Genomic DNA, 18,465 nt, shown 5'->3' on the forward strand with positions numbered 1-18,465 from the left:
TGTGCGCTCAATAAAGCTGTGCGGTCCATAAGGCTGTGCGCTCAATAAAGCTGTGCGGTCCCGCGGTGTCTGTCTGCTTCTTGCTGCGCCGTTCCCCGCACTGCCTTTGACCCGGCGGGCTGCCCCGCTCGGTGCCGCCGGCCAAGCAGCAGTGCTAGAGCGAAGCCCTTGTTCATAACTGGTGCTGCGCGGCGCCTCCCGCGCGGCTCCTTTAAAAGCAATGCACAGCACGCGCATGCGCGGACGGGGGGTTCTATGGGCTCCTAACCGGGGAGGGTGAGGAGGGAGCCCGGCCCTGCACGGCGGAATAGAGCCCGAGTCGGAGAGCTGCAGCTCGGTGTGCTCCGCAGCAACATACAGCAAAAGGAAGCTCGAATCCACTGAGCCAAGCTGCGGCTGTTCTCCAAGCCTGCATCCTAGCTGGGGCTGTGATGCCCTGCAGGCAGCAAGGCTGGAGCCGTGGCTGAGTGCAGCATAGGACCCTGAGGAGCTGCTGGGGTATGGAAGGCAACAAGGTGATGCTTAAGGTGACACACCACGGTTACTACAGCAGGTACCACGTGCCCCCGCTGTCCTGTGACTCTGGTAATCATTGCAGGGTTTTCTGCAGCATCAAATTGGAAAGGAGCAGTCTTAGTGCAATGCTGACAGCAGGGAGTAGAGGGAAGGAAGAGAGGTGGGAAGGAGAGACTGCTGCTGTGCTGATTTCCTCTTCTAGAGGATGAAACCAAAGCTTGTAAAGTTAGAACAGGCTCAGGGTGGGTCAGCCCTCAAATCACACGCTGTTATCCTGCTGGGATACCCAGCTGGGGTGTATATAAACAAAACACTCGTATTGAATTGCCTGCCTGCAGAAGGAGGTGGCAAGCAGTGTGGGGAAATTAACTGAATAACCGATGAGATCAATTTATTCAATAAAACAAAGCAAGCAGGCTGTAGTTACCCACAGTTTATGAAGTGCAATATGACAATCTCGTATAATAATCTAAATCTGTTTACACATTAGTGCATCTAGTCCTTTGACTTTAATTATTGCACATAAAAATTAAATCATATAAAAGACCTGCGTACAAGACATGCAGACTTCATGAGAGGCAGATAGTGCCTACGTAATCAGAGCAGAACCCAGAGTATACACAGCCTGGAATGGTCAAGGAGGAGTTCAGGTAACAAATATAACCTACTAATATTTCAATTAAAGGTAACCAAAATAGGTGTTCAAATATAGAATTAATTTTAAATATATTAAATGCTAGTTTTTCTTTTATGTTTCAGGCAAGGTGCTGTTTAAAAAACCTTCAATATAATAGCTTCATTTAAAGATGGTAAATCATCAAGTTACACGTGGAAAGTTTGATTTACATCACATGTGACAACACAAAGTACAAAAAAGTTCTTTAAAAATTACTTCTAAAAAAAAAAAAAAGCAAAAAAAAAAAAGCAAACCATGTTATAAAAGGGGAGCTGGAACTCACCCTCTGTAAACTAAAACATTGTCTGACATCCATCAACTGTTGGCAACAACGAGTATCAGAAAAACATTGTGTGTGTTAAGGAGTGGATATGTAGTGTTCAAATCCCGAATTTACTGCATACATTTACTCTCGAGTCGTCATACTAGATAGAAATAAGAGGCAGTTTCCCATACCCCCATTTAGTTTTGGCCATTACGTAGCAGAAACAGTCTTTTATATCACGATCAGCTTGAATTCCTATTTTGGAGTCCAAAAGAACAATCAATGCACAGGGGTCAAATCTTTCCATTACAGCTGTTTCACAAACATCAAGAGGCTGATATCTGCATTTACGCAGCTGTAATGTGAGAATTTGGTCCCATGCTTTGCATGTAAACACAGTGCAATGGAAAAGAGTCACAGCAACAAATTCTCCTATAAGAAAAAACTGTTTCATCATAGCGGGAGGCTCCTATACACAGTAGGGTAACTAAGTACTTCTGGTAATGTGCAGTATTAAACATTTCACGTGTGTGCTCATGTCTTTATAAACATTCAGAATTAATCATGAATCAAGGTGATTGTACCTCACTATAAGGCTGCTTGCTATAGTTTGGTCTCATGGCTTTACCAACTATTTTCTCCTCATTTACAAAAATATGACAGTCCCACCCTCACTGATAACTGTGTTTTATGGCTAGTTGCTTCCCAAAAAAAAGCACAAGTCCTATATGAAAAAAGTAACATGTACATACCACACTGAATCACAATATTACCTATACATCCAATTTACATTCTTTTATCCTGAAAGCATTTCATATTTTGATTGCTTGACACAAGCTATCGACTGCAGAAGTGAAGGAACATAAAACAGTTCATTCTACACCTCCAACTGCCTGAGAAAGAAAAATATTCTTCCAGTTTTTATAAATTCATTCCTTATTTAGGATTTTTTTTTCCATTTGGCACACAGTCTCTGCTGCCAAACACCCTCTCAGTGTGTTAACGCACACCAACATAGCGTGAAAACAAGCTGTGTCAACAAGCTCCTTGATCTATTCTAGTTAGGTTCTCTTTCCCTCCCTCCCCTGAAGAACAGGTCATCTCAGTCTCCAAGTTAAAATCCTGATGGTAGCCAGTACAAAAACAAATCAGTTGCTTAATGGAATGAAACCATGTCGCTGAACTACACAGGAACGATAACCAGGCAAGTGAGCACAAAGGTATGGTTATAGGCAGACCGTGGGGAGGGGGAAAGTGGCACAAATTGATGATAAGAACTACAGCACAGTTTATAAAACCATGAGAATAACCTTTATAATACTGTAAACTGCAAGTCTTCACGTCATGGCTGATCAGGGGCTTCCGTGACCAGATCTTTAGGAGAATATGTAGAGGAGCGGGGATCCATGGCTGAGTGCATTAAAGGAATATAAACATCATCCATGTTTGGCATGACGAAGATTTTCTGTGAAAGAGATGCAATTAAATGAAGTTACATTTCACATGCCACTTGAAATGCAGTACTTTGTTTTCAAGAAAAACAAGTAAAGGGAGACCTTACTGCCTCAGGTGTTCCTAATTTTTAACAGTCTGACCCTCCATCATCTAAGAACTAACACCATGGTTTGGTTTAAATACTACAAATTCTGACTTGCCATCTATTTCACAGAAATGTCATGTTCAGATTAAAATAATTCCAACAAACGTTAACCAGATTTCCATCCAGATCTATAATAGGATCTTAGGTCTATCCCAGAAGTCAGATGAATTTTTAAGGTGCATCCCACTGAACAGGAGCAGTGCAGAATGCCTGCTAGTCATGAACAAAATGGGGAACATAGGAAAAGAACCCACCAAAACTATAATTAACGAAACAAAAATGTTAAGGAAACACACCTGAAACTCTTGCTCCAGTTTCCTCTCTATCCACTCAGTTACATGGACCAGAGTGACTTCTCTCTCACCAAGTTTTGGCCGAGCTTTTAACTCCAGGTAGGGAGGTCTTCGAAAGCCATACCTTGAGACAGTGCACAGAACAAGTTTTATTACCAACACTCCAACAAAACACGCTTCAGTGTGTTAAATACACACTGTTCTCCTAATAGAATTCATACTAGCTGATACTGTACATCTTCCAGAACCCATTTCAGCTGTGGTTTACCTTTTAAGTAGCACACGTGAAACATTAGAGAGATCTTGCAGTTAAGTTCCTCTTACCATATTCTGTCAGTAGGTGGAGGTGGAATGTTAATTACTAGTGTTCCTCTGCACTCCTGTACTTCAACCGTTAGCAGCAGTGGAGTATTTGAGACTTCTTCAATTTTCTTCTTTATAAATTCTGTCTCTGTTGCTTTTTGAAAGTATTTTGACTTGGTAATTTTATCCACAATTCTCATGATCTTACTTGTCCGATGTCCTCCAACGTATCTTCAGATAGAAAACAAAAAATTACACCAAGGTAGTCCAAGGGATTTCCTATGAAATCAATAGAGTATGAAGGTGCTGGAAAAAAGGGAGGGCAATTTTGGCAGCGTGCACAACAATATTCCAAAAATGGTTCATCATTCCTGCTACTTTTCCTGGCAATGCAACACAGCAACCTAGTTTTTTTTTTAGAACAGATGCCTTCAGGACTGAGTGTCTTTTCTCATACCTATCACGTTTCAGAAACACATCCTAGTAGTATCATACGTATTTTCCCATATCATGTTATACCTGACTGTGGCTCCTGTGTAGCACAGAGAGCCTTGCTAAAGCCTTGCCCTGCAAAAAAATAAAATAAAATAAAATAAAATAAAATAAAATAAAATAAAATAAAATAAAATAAAATAAAATAAAATAAAATAAAATAAAATAAAATAAAATAAAATAAAATAAAATAAAATAAAATAAAATAAAATAAAATAAAATAAAATAAAATAAAATAAAATAAAATAAAATAAAATAAAATAAAATAAAATAAAATAAAATAAAATAAAATAAAATAAAATAAAATAAAATAAAATAAAATAAAATAAAATAAAATAAAATAAAATAAAATAAAATAAAATAAAATAAAATAAAATAAAATAAAATAAAATAAAATAAAATAAAATAAAATAAAATAAAATAAAATAAAATAAAATAAAATAAAATAAAATAAAATAAAATAAAATAAAATAAAATAAAATAAAATAAAATAAAATAAAATAAAATAAAATAAAATAAAATAAAATAAAATAAAATAAAATAAAATAAAATAAAATAAAATAAAATAAAATAAAATAAAATAAAATAAAATAAAATAAAATAAAATAAAATAAAATAAAATAAAATAAAATAAAATAAAATAAAATAAAATAAAATAAAATAAAATAAAATAAAATAAAATAAAATAAAATAAAATAAAATAAAATAAAATAAAATAAAATAAAATAAAATAAAATAAAATAAAATAAAATAAAATAAAATAAAATAAAATAAAATAAAATAAAATAAAATAAAATAAAATAAAATAAAATAAAATAAAATAAAATAAAATAAAATAAAATAAAATAAAATAAAATAAAATAAAATAAAATAAAATAAAATAAAATAAAATAAAATAAAATAAAATAAAATAAAATAAAATAAAATAAAATAAAATAAAATAAAATAAAATAAAATAAAATAAAATAAAATAAAATAAAATAAAATAAAATAAAATAAAATAAAATAAAATAAAATAAAATAAAATAAAATAAAATAAAATAAAATAAAATAAAATAAAATAAAATAAAATAAAATAAAATAAAATAAAATAAAATAAAATAAAATAAAATAAAATAAAATAAAATAAAATAAAATAAAATAAAATAAAATAAAATAAAATAAAATAAAATAAAATAAAATAAAATAAAATAAAATAAAATAAAATAAAATAAAATAAAATAAAATAAAATAAAATAAAATAAAATAAAATAAAATAAAATAAAATAAAATAAAATAAAATAAAATAAAATAAAATAAAATAAAATAAAATAAAATAAAATAAAATAAAATAAAATAAAATAAAATAAAATAAAATAAAATAAAATAAAATAAAATAAAATAAAATAAAATAAAATAAAATAAAATAAAATAAAATAAAATAAAATAAAATAAAATAAAATAAAATAAAATAAAATAAAATAAAATAAAATAAAATAAAATAAAATAAAATAAAATAAAATAAAATAAAATAAAATAAAATAAAATAAAATAAAATAAAATAAAATAAAATAAAATAAAATAAAATAAAATAAAATAAAATAAAATAAAATAAAATAAAATAAAATAAAATAAAATAAAATAAAATAAAATAAAATAAAATAAAATAAAATAAAATAAAATAAAATAAAATAAAATAAAATAAAATAAAATCCCAGGCCTCCATAAACAGTGGTTACATCCTCACCAGGTCCTATTGCAGTCATAATACAGATTTCTGAAAGCTGTAAAGAAATTCCTTCATCATCAAACTTAAGGTTTGTTGCCTTTTGATAAGGAGCTCTTCATATGATGTATATATTTTTTAAAGCCATGAAATGGATCAAGGAAATTATCCCAGTCCTTCATTATGCAGTTTTTCAAAATGTTTTATGAGCAAAACTCAAAAGCTGCTTGGCACTTCCTGAATACATCAGGGAACCTCTTGGAATATTCACTGTAAAGATCAGTGAGATGCATTCAGACAGAGGAAATGTGACATTTCAGGCATGCTCCTGGTTTCTCACTGCAGGCATTATTTAAATCACATGTAAGAAGAGGGAAAAAAAAAAAAATCAGAACAGCGACTAAATCAAGGGATGACGTGGCAAAACCGACTTGAGGAAATTTTCTTTAGAATTCTTGTGCAGCATTAGAGGGCAGCATTGCATAGCTGAAGGTACTCAAAGCAATTCAAGAAGGGAAGGGGGAGGGAACAAGAAAGTCTGGCTTGAACAACAATTATTTGATATCTTCTTCAAGAAAAGACACTGGAAACAGGGCATCAGCAGGATCAGTATGGATATAACACTGTATACAAACAGTGTTTCAAGTTAATGAACAAAATTCTGTTCCAGACTCCGCTTCCAAGCAGGACAGGCTGGGGAAGTTTCCCATAGAATCTCTGAACCAAAGACCCGGCTCTCTCTGTATTCAAATAGTGAAGGAATCAGGAGATGTCAGACAGTACAGCACACAGCTTACGCTGCAGAAGTGCTGAATTGTGAACAATGCTCCCAGCAGGATGAAACACGTGGCAAGAGCAGCTTTTATTTGTGATGTACACAGCTTAATTGCTGCTCTTTATTCTAGAAATGGTTGAGTTTTGTTTGTTTCACTGCTTGGATACACTCACTCTGACATCCTCTATCACAATGAATGCTATGGGACTGGACCAGGATAATAGTTACAGTAAAACGTCTGGAAACAGAGCAGGAGGAATAAAAGGATTCACAAGAAACACTACAAAGACAGCTCACCCTTCTGCTCCGGGAGTCACCTGCTTCTCTCCTGCCAATTCAGGAGCATCGTCCTCTTCTGATGACCCAGCACTGGAGGATTCCTCATCACTGTCTGCAAGACAATACGCCCTTGGCCTGAAACTGAAAGAATGCAATTTCCAGGTCAAATCCAATGTTCTTAAATAGCTATTCATCATGCTCAGCTCTGATTGCCATTGTGCATACTCTGAGATTCTGAAATACCTTCTCTTCTTTCTATAAACTCTATCTAAAAACATAAAATGCTCTGAAACCAGAGTGTCTTAACTGGCTTCAAAAGAGAAGAATTGTTTTTTCAGCAAAATATAATCCTGCATTTTAAAATAATAATAGAAAAAAGATGGCAGGGGAACATTTACATATTCAAATTAAGTGTTTTGAAATGATTTAAATACATTTGAAAACATTTCTGCTGCTCCTTGTGCACAAAAGGTGAGCAGTCTGTAGGTCAGGCAGGCTGTGGTTTTTTGGTGGTTGTTTGTCTTTAAACTGACAGATGTTCATAAACTGAAAGGTGAGGACACGTAACTCTGTCTCTCACAAAAAGCAAACCCTGGGTTCCAGCTTCCCATGCCAAAGTCTACCAAACGGATCCCAGAATCTCTCAGACGTTACCTGAGGTGCTCACACACACGTACCTCATCGTCACAGCACTTCCAACCCAAGATCAGAAGTTCCATTTTGTCTGCTCACACACACACAGCTCTGGCAATGCAGACGCACCTCTAGCAACAGCATCACATGCAGAGCACAACCCAATCACATCTTTCTTCATTCACTGTTATTCATTTAAGGTGGATTTATTTTTTTGTTTGTATGCTTGTTTCCATTTCTTGAATAGAATCCAAGACGAAATAAGGCCATCAATGTCACATTGAGAAGAGGGAAGAAGTAAAGTAAGAGTAATAAAGAAGTTCTGCTCCTAGGGTACAAAATATCTCTCAGTAGCAACTAATTCCTGGGCTTCAGCTATGGAAGAATTTATGCACACAGTCACACAAATTCAAATCTTTTAAACGGATTAATATCCAGGAAGGACACAGTGGATACAGTGGATACAGTATTCACAGATCTCCACCTAATGCAAGAGCTTGAAACTGTTACACAAGCTGCAAAAGCACCTTTTTGACCCCAGGGACTATACTCAGCATTCAAATACTCCACAACCTGTTCAGAATACAAGTTACTGCTGAGCTTTGTTGTTTTTGTTCCATCTGGGGACATTTTTTGGTGTGTGCGTTTGGGGTTTTTGTTTTTTGTTTTTGTTTTTTGTTTTTTGAAACATTTAATATCCTCACACAGGGCATGCGTGGATCAAGGCTGCTGTCTGCTATTCTCTGCACAGAACAAACTGTTACTTACTGCATGAAGTCCTAATGTAAAAGGACAGATCAAATGCAGCTCACCAGTGCCCAGCGCTCCTTTCTCACTGCCTACTTAAGAACAAGAGCAGCAATCCCATGACCTCTCTACAGAGCAGAATGTGCTGCCTAGGCTACTGGAATGGAATAAAACTCTTCTTATCCTGAGATGCATTTGGATCTGAAAAGAGAAACAGCACAGCAAACTGAACCACCTCCCTGAGGACTTGGGAAGGAAAAAGGTCCTGTCACAGGATCACATAGTAATGTTGGAGCTATTTCTCGTGTTTTTAGGTCAGATTCAAACTATGTATTTTCTACCTGGGTGTGACCCAACTTCCCTTTCTTGTCCATGTGATACCACTCTTACAAAAAAGGCACTTTTATTTGCCTGGGTGCAGGACCCTCTCAAGTGCCTCTAGGAACGCATATACCTGCTGGCTGAGACCAGCTCTCCTTGCATCAAACAAAACAACAACAAATATGCTTTAGTAAGATTTCAAGGCATCTATCCATACAATGGACTGTCCATACAAGACACTGGCAGAAAACCACTTTGAAGCTGCAGTAATTTTCCTGAGCAGACTGCCCAGTATTTTATGAATGACCATTTGCCAGTTCTTTCTCCACATGGTACACCAAAGCAAACAACGACTTACAAGGTATGAAACTGCAGTAACTCTGGGTTAGCCTGCCTGTACTTGCCTACTCTTAGGTTTGTTAGAACCTGCTACTGTATCCATTTTATAAAGTTAGCAAATATATAAAATATAAGATGCAAACCAATCTAGAACAGCTTGGTTTATCTTAACAATTGTCAACTGATAATTAAAAAGCCAGTAAAAAAAACTAACACAGCAGAGAGCATAGATGAGAAACTTTTCTATGCCTCAATCTTTGAGGGTATTTTGTTGTGGTTGTTGGGTTGTCTTTTTGTTATTGTTTCTGTTTTCAAATAATATCTATTGTAGCCAAGGGGGAAAAAAGAAATCTCGTTCAAACACGACTTCTCTTCTGGTAAAGTTGACATATTTGGCCCTGAGCATTTGAATCAGAAGAGGGAGCATGAAACGTGCAATACAGCATTAGTCAGTGGTTCCACCTTAAAGCAATTGGTTGCTTAGCTACAGACATTTCCATTTGCTGTGCTGTAGGCCTATCGCTCACTCAGAAAGAATGGTCATTCTTAACTATGAAATATATGTGTTCCCTATTAGGGACAGATACAAAAAACCATACTATGAAAATTCTGTAGAGATGAGGACAAAAACAAGAATTCCACTTGAACAGACATTTCCTTCTTTAAATCCACTGTTCTGATGGACATAACTAAAGGGATCTTTTGAAAGATTGTAACAGGTAAATAGAAAGTGGAAAATTGAGGAAAAGGGTGACTGAAGAATGTGTGTGATTATTTCTCATAATGCAATACAGGTATTAATTAAGCCTTCACGTAATATTTACTGTTACATGCTTTACAATAGTAGTTTTAAGTACTATCAGCAAGTCTTTGACATCCTTCCTGTCCAGGACACCAAATTAAGTCAATTTTTAATCACACAACATTTTTAAACCCGACTCATGTATTAAAAATATGACTCTGCTACAGAAGCTGCCTATTAATTCAATTATCAGTAGTGCAATCCAACAAAGTTACACAGAAAGACAAGAAGCTCTCCACTCACACACCGCCCTCCAACTCCTTTTAATCTATTACAGAGCCTGAGTTGCTTATGCACAAAGAGATTTCAGCTTTTTCACCAGGAAATGTCAAGTTGCACCATCCCTGCAGTATCTTACCCTTCCTTGCCAATCTCTCCAACCTTCAGTGCTTCACCAAGAGGCTCTTTACCAAGTTTGGTCAAGTTCATCTTGGTCTCCAGGGTCATTAGAAAAGATCCATTGTAAGACACTTCCAAATCAATCCAAAGCCCTAAAAAATTAACAACAGGCCGTACTTTAGTCATAGCAATTTCATCTTAATGCCAAGACAAAACCTGTAAAAAAAACAAATCTACTCATCACATTTTATCCAAAGAGAAAAAATGCTTTTTTGTCAACTGATTTTATAATTAATTCAGAATGAATTAAACACAAGTTGTTTTATAAGCTTAATAGAGGAAGCTAAAGGTTAAAGTATGCATCAAAGGCAAGGAGAAAGACAGATCAGTCCAGTACAGCTAATGACCTATAAAAGGAGCGTGATGTGATTTGCACACACCTAAACCGCTTAAGAGATCTGAATCAAGATAAAGAAAACAGAATTACAATCAGGGATTCACTTCAAATACAATCTGCAGTACTGCTCCAAGCCAAACTGCAATCAGGACACCCCTTTGTATTACACCCTCCAAACGAAGCTGAAATCCCAGAACAACGTCTTTTGTTACACGACATGTTGTTTGGCTTTGCTTTCAACAATGGCTTATTGAAGAAGTATGAAAATGTTCTCTCAGTAACTCAACTGTCAGACTTCTTGTGACTCGCAGGTCATTACTGAGAACAATCCTAGATGTGTAGGGTTAAGGTCAATCCTATTGTCTGGGCAGACCACTCACAAATAACTGCAGTGTTACACCCCACCTCTCAAATGACACCTGCAGTCCCATTGAGTGAAAAAGCTGCTGGGTATTTGCCAGCCAGAGATCAGAATTCAGATGCTACTAAGCACAGATGGCAAATATTTCCTTTCTAGACATCGCAGCTGCACACAGCATGCCTTACCAGTATCTAAGCACATCAGATGTGCCTCCTACTTTTATTTTGAATCAATTAAAGGCAAATACTGTTCAGTGTGGACTGACATATAGAGATACCCTTTATCAATTAATTAACAACTGTTTATCTTTCTGCAAAAGCTTACCAGAACCGTGCCACTGTCTCCAGGCTCCACCTGTTTCTATCAACAGAAATACACAGCTCCCAGAAACCAGGGCACTGACACACAACAAGCTCATACACTAGAAAGAGTACTGAAGGTGAGCTCCTGCTTTACTAAAGCAAATTACTCTTTCCCATCAATTTCCTAATGCTGTATAAGAACAAAACAAAAGAAGTCAAACAGAAGTGTATATACACTTTGCCTCGTCTCAGTAATGAAGAGTGAGATCATCAGAAATAAGAAAACAGCTCAAGAGACCTTTTAGACAACTGCAGAGTAAGAGTTCAAACTGTTTTAAGAGCAGATCAAAGTAAATAAAGGATGCCAACATGATTGGGGATAATCCTTCTGATCAGAAAACATTCACATGCATTTTCCAAAGGGAAAAAGGGAGGCAGAGAAAGGACAAGGGATGAAGGACAGGGCAGATGGCACCATTTATTCAGATAGCCTTGACAGAAGTGTCACTGAAACAGAACAGTATTAACAGAAACAGGAGTTTCTTCCCCTAATAATGTCTGTTATATATTTACTTTCCAATCTTTCCTTTGTTATCAAGCATTGATAGAAAAGTATGGATGAGAAAAAGAAAAAAAGCATCTCTTTCTGATATTTAAAGCCTTATAAAAAGTAATGACATTGTCTCAAATGACTGATTGTCTCAAGTAAGTCAAAGAAGTCTTCAAAGAGTTTTTGTTATTAAAAGGACATAAACAAAGCAGGTTATTTCCATAACTGCTCAATGCAAGCTCCTAGAAACTCAACAACTCCAAGTTCACGTGTCATTCAACAATGTGAAAAATTACACAGAATTACAATTCTACAATAAATGTTTGCTCGTCACAGTTTAGCTGAACAATAAACTGAAGTTCTTGCTGCTCTTGTGAGTGTTTAGTAGAACCAGAAATATTCAGTCTCCTAAAACCCATCTCATGACTGAGCACAGCAGTCCTTGGTCATAACTGGAGTTACTAGAACAGAGAGAAAGGAATCCAAAAAATGTTTAAATCTGTTTCACTCAGATAACCTCATAAAGAACAGAACAAAACAACCACGTTTACCCAAACAAAGCCTGGTACACTAAGGAATTTAATACAGCTTTGTTGACTTCCAATTTATTTCAATCGAGATTCGCAATTTTCCTTTGTACAAAATACTGAACATACATCTTTGATCTACCTCTAGAGCCCTCTGCATCTCTGGCAGAGCAGATACAAGCTTATTCTGTCTATTAAGTTTTTATTTTCCCCCCCAAAACAGCTGGTTTCTGATGCCAATAAAACGATTTGTTCTTTTCAAACAGGTTCTTTTATAAAGCTCGGCTCTAAGAAGCTGTGAGAACAACAAACCCCGTGCTGCAGAGATAAGGCTTTCCCAGAGCTGCAGGTCTCAGGCGAGAAGCCAACAAACAAAAGCATTTGGATACGATCCGTACGATCCGCAGTGTTTGCTCTCAAGCAGCTTTAGGTTGTTTGGGTTTGTTCTTTTTAATTTATTTTTGTTTAAATGTTCAAGGGATTTTAACAACTCCCCAATGTCTGTTCTGTTCTCACTTTAATAAGCAAAAGGTTAGAGTTTGCTGACCTCCTCATGCCTTTAAGCAGTGCTTTGAGCAGCACTTTTTTTATGCTACTGATAGAGCATTCTTTATTTTCTAATCAATTCTCAAGTATCTTGTGTTCTTGCAAGTCTGATGTCAACAGTTCATCACAACTAGCAAAAAGCACTGAAGGAAGAGAGCCAGACATCAAAGCCACAGTTCAGTACATCTTCAAAAAGACCACGTTGGATCTACGTGATCGTGTGATCCAAATTCTGACCTTAGGAGCAGTGAGAGGAGCGGAGATCTTGGAGAGACAGAATGATACTGCACAGCACTTAAACTCATCCCAGGTACATCTGTGAACTCTAACAAGTGTTACTTCATTAAATCAGTAACACATGCAAGAAAAAAATCTTTAATATTAAGACTATTCACAATATTAAAATATTGTCAAATTGGAGCAGAGTGAATTTGCAACTTCAAGCATTTACAGTCAAATTGGTAAAAAGGCAACGACAAATAACCCAGTAATCTGTTCCAACATTGCTCTATGTTTGTTGTTATTCTAAATATACCACAGAGATTTGCTGAAGTTTTGGCTTGTTTCTGGCCCATAATTTACAGCCTCCCAAGAGGTCTCTAATATTCTTAAGTAGTATTTATCAGTTTGTTAAATTCCTACCATCTCGCTACTGGCTAACTGGTTCAGCACCATCCGGAAATGATTTAGTCTTTATATCTTCATATGAAAGTTGGAAGAGCAGTTTACAAGTAAGTTGTTTGTCATGTAACCCATAGTTGTACCACATCAGGTCCTCCAAGGAAATCTTTCCCTTCAGACCAATTAGAAACTGCTCCACCTCAAGTCAGATAATTCTCTTACACATCACCCACTCAGTGTAATAACACGGTAAGTAAAGGAGTGAACGGACTGAGAGCAGACTATGAAACTCATAATAAACACAAAAACAATTTCAGATGGAAGACTGCTCTGATTATGCACCTTAGAAGAAAGACAATACGTAGCTCTTTAAATACAGCATCTTTTTTTTTTCCCCAACAACTTCTGTTTTCTGATTTATTATAATTGTGTTTTCTGAATCACTGCTTTCAAAGAAGAGCAACTTCTAGAGAGCCAAATCTATTTTCTGTTTTACAGAATCAGTTCCTTCCTGATGAGATGCGCATTGTTCTCTGTAGCCCACAACAAAGTGGCAGATGCATCTCTCTTGTATGCTAATTTCGGTTTAGTTCTGTAATGAAATTGAATCTATAATTTTTCCCAGTGGAAAGACATGCTCACATTTCATTAATTTCTGTATCTACAGAATTAGTTTATACCAAGCCTGATGTTACAGAGATCTCTCAGAACCTTGGCAGAATGAACTCCTACTATGTGTGCCTTCCTTAAATTGAAACACTTGCAAGAGCAACAGATCAAAAACACAGTTCTACAAAGATACAAAGGCACAAATCTGGCAAATACGGAAGAAGAAATACGTATTTTACCTCTGTAATCAATAGAAGGTTTGAAGGCTTGAAGGATCTTCGGCACTGCTATCCCCATGTCAAGCTCAGTCAGCGTTAGCTCATTCATGAAGTATGGCAGCTACATGAACAGAACATACAAATCAAGGTCATGTTGTGAAACTATTGATCATCGCGTCCTGAGAGTAGGAAGGTCATTAAATTTAAGGAATGAATTGAGCCACCAGTGAAAGAAAGCAAATGTGATTACACAGACTTCCTCAAACGCTAAGATTTCACATCTGCTAGTTTCAAAATGTTATTTTAAGGAGAGATTTAACATGTGAACTTAGAGAATGCTTTTAAAGCTACGTTTAGGTTCAGATGTTGACTTCAAGTTTTCAGGGTGCTTTGTAGTCAAAGCATGAAAGCAGCTCAGGAGCAGTCTCATTCCTTCTGTACTGGGAATATGAACCAAAGAGTTTTTCAGATTTTAAGTTCATTTTAAAACTGAAGTTACATCAGTGTCTTAGCTATTTTTATTAAAGGCAAATTAGTTCATAACACATTAAATACATCCCATAATTTTAGTGTTACAATACTGAAAGGAAGAGTATTTCAGTTATTGGAGCATCTATTTACTTGTAAGCATTTCTTATTGTTAGAATTTCTGTCTCTTGAGAAATAAAGCTTCAGCCTATCAAAATACATCCATCCCCCATACTTAGTCTTTCCACTCAACTGTTCCCAATTAGATGTTTGAATATCCTGCTGTCACAAATGTGGAAACAGCCAGGGCAGAATTAGGTTACTGCTTATTTCCCAAAGCACAAACAACACTATCTCACAGCTGGTGCTGGCAGCTAAATTTCAGAGCTCTTGTCAACAAGCCTACATCTTCTCTCGCCTTCAGGAACAGGCAAACTCCTCCTGCAACATCAGGAGCTGAACAAGCCAATGATTAACTGCTGCTGTTCAGAAGAGTTACAGAATGCAAAGGAAAGACCCAGAAGTCGCAACACTTCTCCCTTCGCCTTTTGAGCTTATGCAGTCAAACAATTACATCCCATCACCTCAGAGCTTAACTACTACCATCACCAACCTGTCCTGCAAATGGTGTAGGTCTGAAGGTGGTTCTCTGACCTCCTCTTTCTCTATAGGAATCTACTGTTTCTCATAACAGATTTCATTTAAAACTCTTATCTTCACAATTCAGTGGAAAAAGCAACAAACCTAAAACATTAGTACAGTAATCCTGACAATAGAGACCTGATTCAGTAAGCTTAATAACTTACAGCCAGCTCTATTTACCCTTAAAGTAAATACAGTAATATTTCTACTTTTTAAACATAGAAACTTTATAGTCACAAATAGTCGGTCAGAAACTGAAGTAACAAAGTCAACTTATCACAGTCCTACCGTGAAATGGATAGTGAAACTTGCTTGAAACTCTGCAACACGTTTATCTACCCCAATGTTTTTTCTAGATATTCAGACCTCTGTAAATGAGTTTCTTCTACTGATTTTGAACTCAAAAAAACATGCAATGTAAATGTTTCCAGATTAGTTACCTTTATTTTACTAAGTTTCATTTGGATCTTCTTTGACACTAGATCAGACCAATATTTTTCTCCTAAAAAATCCCAAAATATTCTTCCAAGCAAAGCGTTCACCCAGACCTCCTGTTCTTCTTCCTCAGCTTCCACGTGGGCATCAGGTAACTGAAAACACAGAGCAGGTTATCAGCTGTGAAAATTCTATTCTAAGGTCAGAAAAGGGCTCATTTACACCAGGAAGTTCTGTGTTAGAGCCTAGGTCAGCTAAGAACTCTAATGTTCAACACAGATGACAGCTTTGCAGCCACGTCAACTGGCCTGACATAAGCTTGCTTGTCATCATCCTGACATGCAACAGAGCAAATGAGACTATGCTACTACAACTTTACCTCTGGCAATGAAACAAGAGCATTGTACGTATTTTACCCGCTGGCAGAAAAAGCAGATCATCTCAGAGTGGGCAGACCTACAAACATGTCTGTGGCAGAGACACTCTCCCTTCCCAACAGACCTCACAACAGCTATGCCACTTTTTTTATTTAGAAACAGAGAAAAGCAGAGTCCAATATTACATACAGTTCTGAAAAGTCACAAATTGAAGATAAATACAGTACAAGGAAACATACTCTTCCTTCCAATGGTTGCATATAGGTTTCAGGAAATGATTTTATTCCTTTGGCTGCATAAAAGGTTTTGTCTACAATCCAAGAGAGTTACGTGTTGGTTTACTGGAGAAACCATCTCAAAACACATGAGGATACTGCACATTCAGATGCTGCACCTCTGACTACAGACACGAAAGCAAAAGCAGCTGAAATAATCTGGAGTGTGTACATGACACCATCTATTTTATTATAACCAGCAGGCTGGTACATTAGGCAAGACAAAATATTTAATGTCTTTGAACTACCTGCAATGAAAAGAGAGTTTGTCATTATCACAGGTAGAAAGTCTGAAGCCAACAGAAAAGCAATGCTTTCTAAGAGCAATCATGTAGATGCTACAGTTCCAAATACCATTTCTTGGCAGTGACTGCTCCCAGTGGCTGCAATCTCACGCAGTAGCTTCTGCTGTGACTCACTGTGTCCAAGTTTCCCACCTGTTGATCTATTTATAGAAGTGTTTTTGACCTCTGCTCAATTCAGCAGTGAATCCGTCACTGTTTCTGGGGCTGTCAGGGGCCAGACTGGCTTTTTTCCTGGAGGAGCTGCAGACTTTTTTTTTCCATATGCTATACTGTGGCCTCCTGCGCCTTTCTGAACATTTATGAATGTCTGTCACAGATGCAGAACACAAATTTCACCTTTGAAAAGAAAGGTGACAAGGTGACCATACTTTTTGTTAAGGTTCCCTCTGTTGAGTTCTGTGTTTTATACTAGAGTCTTATAAAGAGGGATTCATAAATGTGCTGGCTGTTTTTCCCCCCCCCTCTCTTTACTCATTTCTAATTGAAGTAGTTAACAAGATAAAATACAACACCGCCTTTGAAGCATCTCTTTGGGGAAAAAGCATTACCTTTTTCACAGCTGTAGGGCTGCTATCTGCACTGCGGACTGGACTACCCGATGGGCTCTTCTTTTCCTGTGGAACACACTTTGCCATATAAATATTGTAGTCCAGGAGCATTTTCTGCCGCAGATTGCCAGCCAGATCCTTCTGTTTAGGCTGGGATGCAATTTCTTCTACACTTCCCTTGCTGCTGCTACGGCTGTGTGTAAGAACTCCAGACTGACTCTCCGTTCTAGTGTGTGCTGGCAAGATCCCTAAAGCAAAAGGAATAATACTTGGTAAACAGAAAAGGAATTTGACAGTCCAACAGCAGAACCTATAATCAAACATTTCAAGGAACAGCAGATTTAATTTATTCTGAAAAAGACCAACATAGTGCTTTCTCATTCCAAAGGATGGAAGTAAATTCAACAGCTCTGCATTCAGCTGGTCACAAACTTCTGGCAGTCAATAACCTCAGCATGACTCAGCACTCAGGAGGATGTGTGACTGGAAAACTCAGCTGATCAATCCCACATTAAAATACAGACACTCACACATGTACAACACATGGCAGAATTCCCAGCAGTTCTGCCTAAAATAAAAGCCAGGCGATTAAAACGTACCTATACCCCATTTATTTTTTTAAGTTTAATTATAGACTGTTACAATTCAAAGACTGTCAAAAGAGTGTAACTATTAGAATTCTAATTACCCATTAATTTTGCATTTGTATTTCAAGAAATTGTAGGCCAGAAATGATGACATTAACCTTTAAAAAACTTCTCAGAGAGATGAAGAGAAGTAATGAGTCATTCCGATTCGAAATCAGAGGATGGCTTAAAACTAACATTTCTAATACTTGTTCATTATCAGATTGTTTGATACGTTTATTGGTTTGGATATCTGTTAGGTCTTTGTATTTAAAAATGTAAATGTGTTTTGCTGTGACCTTAACCTAATAAAAGGACTTGTATCCTTTACAGGAGAGTGGAGTGGAAGAACAGGTCACAACAGGACTAAATCTAATACTGCAAGTGTTGTCATCTGTTCCAACAGATGAGAAGGAAAAAAGATGGAACAACTAATCCTTACAAAAGTTACAGTCATTGAAAAACAGTGTACTCACATGAAATAGTCTGAAAGCAGTAAGAAAAGTTGAGGACATACTGCCAAATATGCAACCAAGAAAGGAAAAGCTGGTATATGACAAGGGGAATCAAGGG

General features: G+C 36.1%; 1 protein-coding gene and 1 non-coding gene across 4 annotated transcripts in view; one reads left to right on the plus strand and one right to left on the minus strand.

The window, feature by feature from the left end:
* Nucleotides 1-97: 97 nt before the first annotated feature.
* Nucleotides 98-230, plus strand: LOC140260242 (small nucleolar RNA SNORA76). The gene has a single exon (XR_011905518.1). It is a non-coding gene; the product is annotated as a small nucleolar RNA SNORA76 (small nucleolar RNA).
* Nucleotides 231-874: 644 nt separating this feature from the next.
* The window catches only part of TEX2 (testis expressed 2), a 39,630-nt gene continuing 22,039 nt past the window's right edge, over nucleotides 875-18,465 (minus strand). For all 3 annotated transcript variants that reach the window (XM_072352005.1, XM_072352003.1, XM_072352004.1), the window contains exons 5-12: nucleotides 17,267-17,514; nucleotides 15,767-15,916; nucleotides 14,238-14,337; nucleotides 10,105-10,237; nucleotides 6,923-7,045; nucleotides 3,675-3,884; nucleotides 3,354-3,474; nucleotides 875-2,922 (exon numbers count right to left, since the gene is read on the minus strand). In XM_072352005.1, the coding sequence (XP_072208106.1) occupies nucleotides 2,800-2,922; nucleotides 3,354-3,474; nucleotides 3,675-3,884; nucleotides 6,923-7,045; nucleotides 10,105-10,237; nucleotides 14,238-14,337; nucleotides 15,767-15,916; nucleotides 17,267-17,514 (1,208 nt within the window). In that variant the 3' untranslated portion in view covers nucleotides 875-2,799. The remainder of the gene's footprint in view (nucleotides 2,923-3,353; nucleotides 3,475-3,674; nucleotides 3,885-6,922; nucleotides 7,046-10,104; nucleotides 10,238-14,237; nucleotides 14,338-15,766; nucleotides 15,917-17,266; nucleotides 17,515-18,465) is intronic.

Source organism: Excalfactoria chinensis, chromosome 17, assembly GCF_039878825.1.
Source record: "Excalfactoria chinensis isolate bCotChi1 chromosome 17, bCotChi1.hap2, whole genome shotgun sequence".
Classification (NCBI taxonomy): Eukaryota; Metazoa; Chordata; class Aves; order Galliformes; family Phasianidae; genus Excalfactoria; species Excalfactoria chinensis.